At 42.2% G+C, this 3,770-nt stretch overlaps 1 protein-coding gene across 1 annotated transcript; it reads left to right on the plus strand.

The window, feature by feature from the left end:
- The first annotated feature begins 265 nt into the window (after positions 1-265).
- On the plus strand, positions 266-694 carry LOC110106623. Its single transcript, XM_020836572.1, has one exon. It carries the CDS (start codon positions 266-268, stop codon positions 692-694), a length of 429 nt encoding a protein of 142 aa, XP_020692231.1.
- The last annotated feature ends 3,076 nt before the right edge of the window (positions 695-3,770 follow it).

The following is a 3,770-nucleotide window of genomic DNA, read 5'->3' on the forward strand; positions in this document are numbered from 1 at the left end:
TGAAGAACTGGGCGCTGATGAAGGAGATATAGTTATTTGTGTTTTGGAGAGGCTGTTGCTAACTCCTCACCAACCTGTTAAGTCCCAAAGAAATGATATCTTCCGCACACGTTGCACAATTGAAGGAAAGGTATGCGACCTCCTCATCGACAATGGGTGTGCAGAAAATATAGTTGCCCGCTCTCTTACTCAAGCTTTACAACTGAAGACACAAAAGAACCCCAATCCATACAAGATCAGTTGGATCAAGAAAGGAACGGAAGTCATGGTGATGAAAATGTGTCGAATTACGTTCTCTATTGGGAAGCAGTACATGTGCGAAGTTTTGTGTGAAAACGATATGGATATCGACCATGTTATTTTGGGCCGACCATGGCAGTACGACATTGTGGTTGTTTATGCTTGTAGGCAAAATACTTATGCCTTCGACTGGAAAGGTAAGAAGATTAGGCTGTTAACATTCTGTTATGACCCCAAACAGAACAATAAAGAAACAAATGCAGTTTTTCAGTTGGTGGATGGACGTGCTCTGCTAGCCACGGGCCAAACTGAAATTGACATTATGGCCTTAGTAGTGACAGATACACATCCCAATTCCTTTGTTGTAGATACACCTGATACAGTTCGGTCATTGCTGAAGCAATTTGAGGACATTGCGCCTGCGGAACTACCTGAGGGACTTTCGCCCCTGTGAGACGTCCAACACCTAATTGAGTTCACTGCTTGAGCAACGCTTCCAAATCTGTCTCACTATAAAATGAGCCCCAAGGAGCACACCATACTACAAGGGATCGTTGATGAACTCCTGGACAAGTAACCCATCCAACTAGCCTGAGTCCGTGCGTAGTCCAGGCCTTATTGGTGCCCAAAAAGGATGGTCAGTAGAGAATGTGTATTGACAGTCAAGCAATCAACAAGATTACGGTGAAATACCGTTTCCCCATTCCGCGAATCGACGAACTGCTTGATAAACTCGCCGGCGCTGAAGTCTTCTCTAAGTTAGACCTCAAAAGTGGTTACCACCAGATTAGAGTTCGCCGCGGTGACAAATAGAAGACTGCTTTTAAAACACGCCAGGGATTGTATGAGTGGCGAGTGATGCCATTTGGATTGTGCAATGCTCCGGCGACATTCATGTGGCTAATGAATGAGGTACTCAAACCACTTTGGGTAAATCTTGCGTAGTATATTTTGATGATATACATGTTTTTAGCAACTCTATGGATGCTCACTTACGACATTTGACTGAAAATTTTCAAATCTAGAGAGCTCACCGATTATTCCTTAATTTGTCGAAATGCGAATTTGCCACTTCACAAGTATATTTTCTTGGTTTCATTATGTCCGCCAGCGGAGCGAAGTGGAGGTAGATCTGCGCAAGATTTCTGTTATTAAGGAGTGGCCTTCCCCAACGACATTATTTGACATTCGTAGCTTCCACGGCCTCGCCAATTTCTACAGACATTTTATAAGGGGATTTAGCATAATCATGGCATCGATTACAGATTGTTTGAAACAAAAATCTTTTTCTTGGGGAGCCGAACAACAACACAGCTTTGATTGTATTAAACAAGCACTCAGCTCCGCACTAGTGCTTGCATTGCCCGACTTTGAAAAGCCTTTTCAAGTGGAAACGGATGCTTCGACTGTAGGGATTGGGGCTGTATTGATGCAGCTCGAAAGGAATATTTCAGCGAGAAACTTAGCTCGAGCAGACAAAAGTGGATAGTTTATGAGCAGGAACTGTACGCCGTGTACGAGCTCTTAAGCATTGGGAACACTATTTACTTTATCAGGATTTTTTGTTGTGCAGCGACCACAAGTCACTTCAATTTATAAACAGCCAAAAAATAATAAACCGTATGCATGCTCGATGGGTCTTATTCTTGCAGAAGTTTGCCTTCGTATTGAAACATAAGTCGGGCAAGTTCAATAGAGTTACCGACGTTTTATCGAGGGCGGCGTTGCTCACACAATTACAAACAGAATTAACAGGTTTGGAATGTTTAAAGGACCAGTACGAGGAAGTTATGGATTTCGGATACATATGGAAGCAGTGCAGCAATGTCACTCCGTTCAAAGATTTCTCCATAAGGCATGGATTTTTATTCAAAGGGAATCTGCTGTGCATTTCAGATTCTTCTTATCTTTCTCAAATAATTCGGGAAGCCCACAGCGGCGGACTAGCAGCACATTTGGGTAGAGAAAAACCCTGCAACAACTACAGAGCCGGTTCTTTTGGCCTCGTTTGCACCGTGCTGTCCTGAAATTGGTGGAACGGTGCTCCGTTTGCTAAGAATATATGGGTGTTGCTCAAAATGCGGGACTATATATGCCTCTTCCAGTGCCGGAGTCCATTTGGGAGGATATAAGTATGGATTTTGTATTGGGATTGCCTAGAACGAAGCATGAAGTTGATTATATCTTGGTGGTTGTCGATCGATTTTCAAAGATGGCACATTTTATAGCATGCAAAAAGACTTTTGATGCATTTAACATGGCTCGAATTTTTTTTAAAGAGGTAGTTCGACTACATGGGCTGCCACGAAGTATAACTTTAGATAGAGATGTGAAGTTCATTAGTCATTTTTGACGAGATTTGTGGAGTCATTTACACACTGAACTTAAGCTTAGCTCAGCATAACATCCCCAAACCGATGGCCAGGCAGAAGTAGTGAATCGTACGTTGGCTAACATGCTACGATGCCTTGTGAAGAATCGTCCAAAACAATGGGATGAGGTCCTGGGTCAAGCATAGTTCGCATATAATTCCATGACCAATCGATTGACAGGATGATGCCCATTCAGTATTGTCTATACCAAACCACCAAATCACATTCTGTACATAGCGGTACTGCCCAAATACCAAACAGCAGCAACTGCTACGTTCTCAGATCAACAATATTCTGTGCTTCATGACGTTAAAACAAAACTGGTTGAATCCAATAATCAGTACAAACAAGCGGCTGATCTTCATAGGCGGAAACTAGTATTTGAACCAGGAGACCTTGTCATGGTGTGGATGCGAAAAGAACGCTTTCCGGTGGGTCAGTACTCCAAACTCAATCCTCGCAAGCTTGGACCAATTCCAATTACTAAACGCATAAATGATAATGCGTATATAGTTGAACTACCGCCGCATATATACACATCGTCTACTTTTAATGTGGCCGATATCCATCCTTATAAGCTGCCAGATGAAGCTGATTTAGCAAACAGTGTGGACACTGTGACTTCTACTTAACAGGAGGGATCTGATGCAGTGTACCTTTAGTATTCGAGCTCATACAGCTACCTATACAGCCAGCTCATATTAGTACACGACTCCTCTTATGTTTTAGTTCCATTATCTACTAACCGCTTTTGTCTTTTTGCTACTTTAGTGCCTGGGACTTTTATTCCCACTTTTTGCTTGCTGTTAGTTATTTAGAAAAGATGTAAGAAGACCTCATACATAGAGGAGAAGCGGTAAAGAAATACACAGAAGAAATATATCTCAATTTTACAGAGGAATTCTATTCTTTGGTCTTGTCTGTCCTGTTTCATTGTTTTCTTGCAGGTTTCTGGATCCCTTGGTGTAGTTAGCATATCACCTTCTTTAAGAAGCAAAAAGAAAGCCGTCATCATGATGCTACAATGTTCAAACTCACAGCATTACAACATTACCCAGCACTGCAACGTTGAATCTATAGCACCATGGTGCTTCACTTTTTACTGTTTCTCCCAACAAACTCTACAGCACCGAGGTGCTTGGGAAAATAGTATCAGGG

The sequence above is a fragment of the Dendrobium catenatum genome, unplaced genomic scaffold (assembly GCF_001605985.2).
Source record: "Dendrobium catenatum unplaced genomic scaffold, ASM160598v2 original_scaffold_161845, whole genome shotgun sequence".
In the NCBI taxonomy this organism is placed as follows: Eukaryota; Viridiplantae; Streptophyta; class Magnoliopsida; order Asparagales; family Orchidaceae; genus Dendrobium; species Dendrobium catenatum.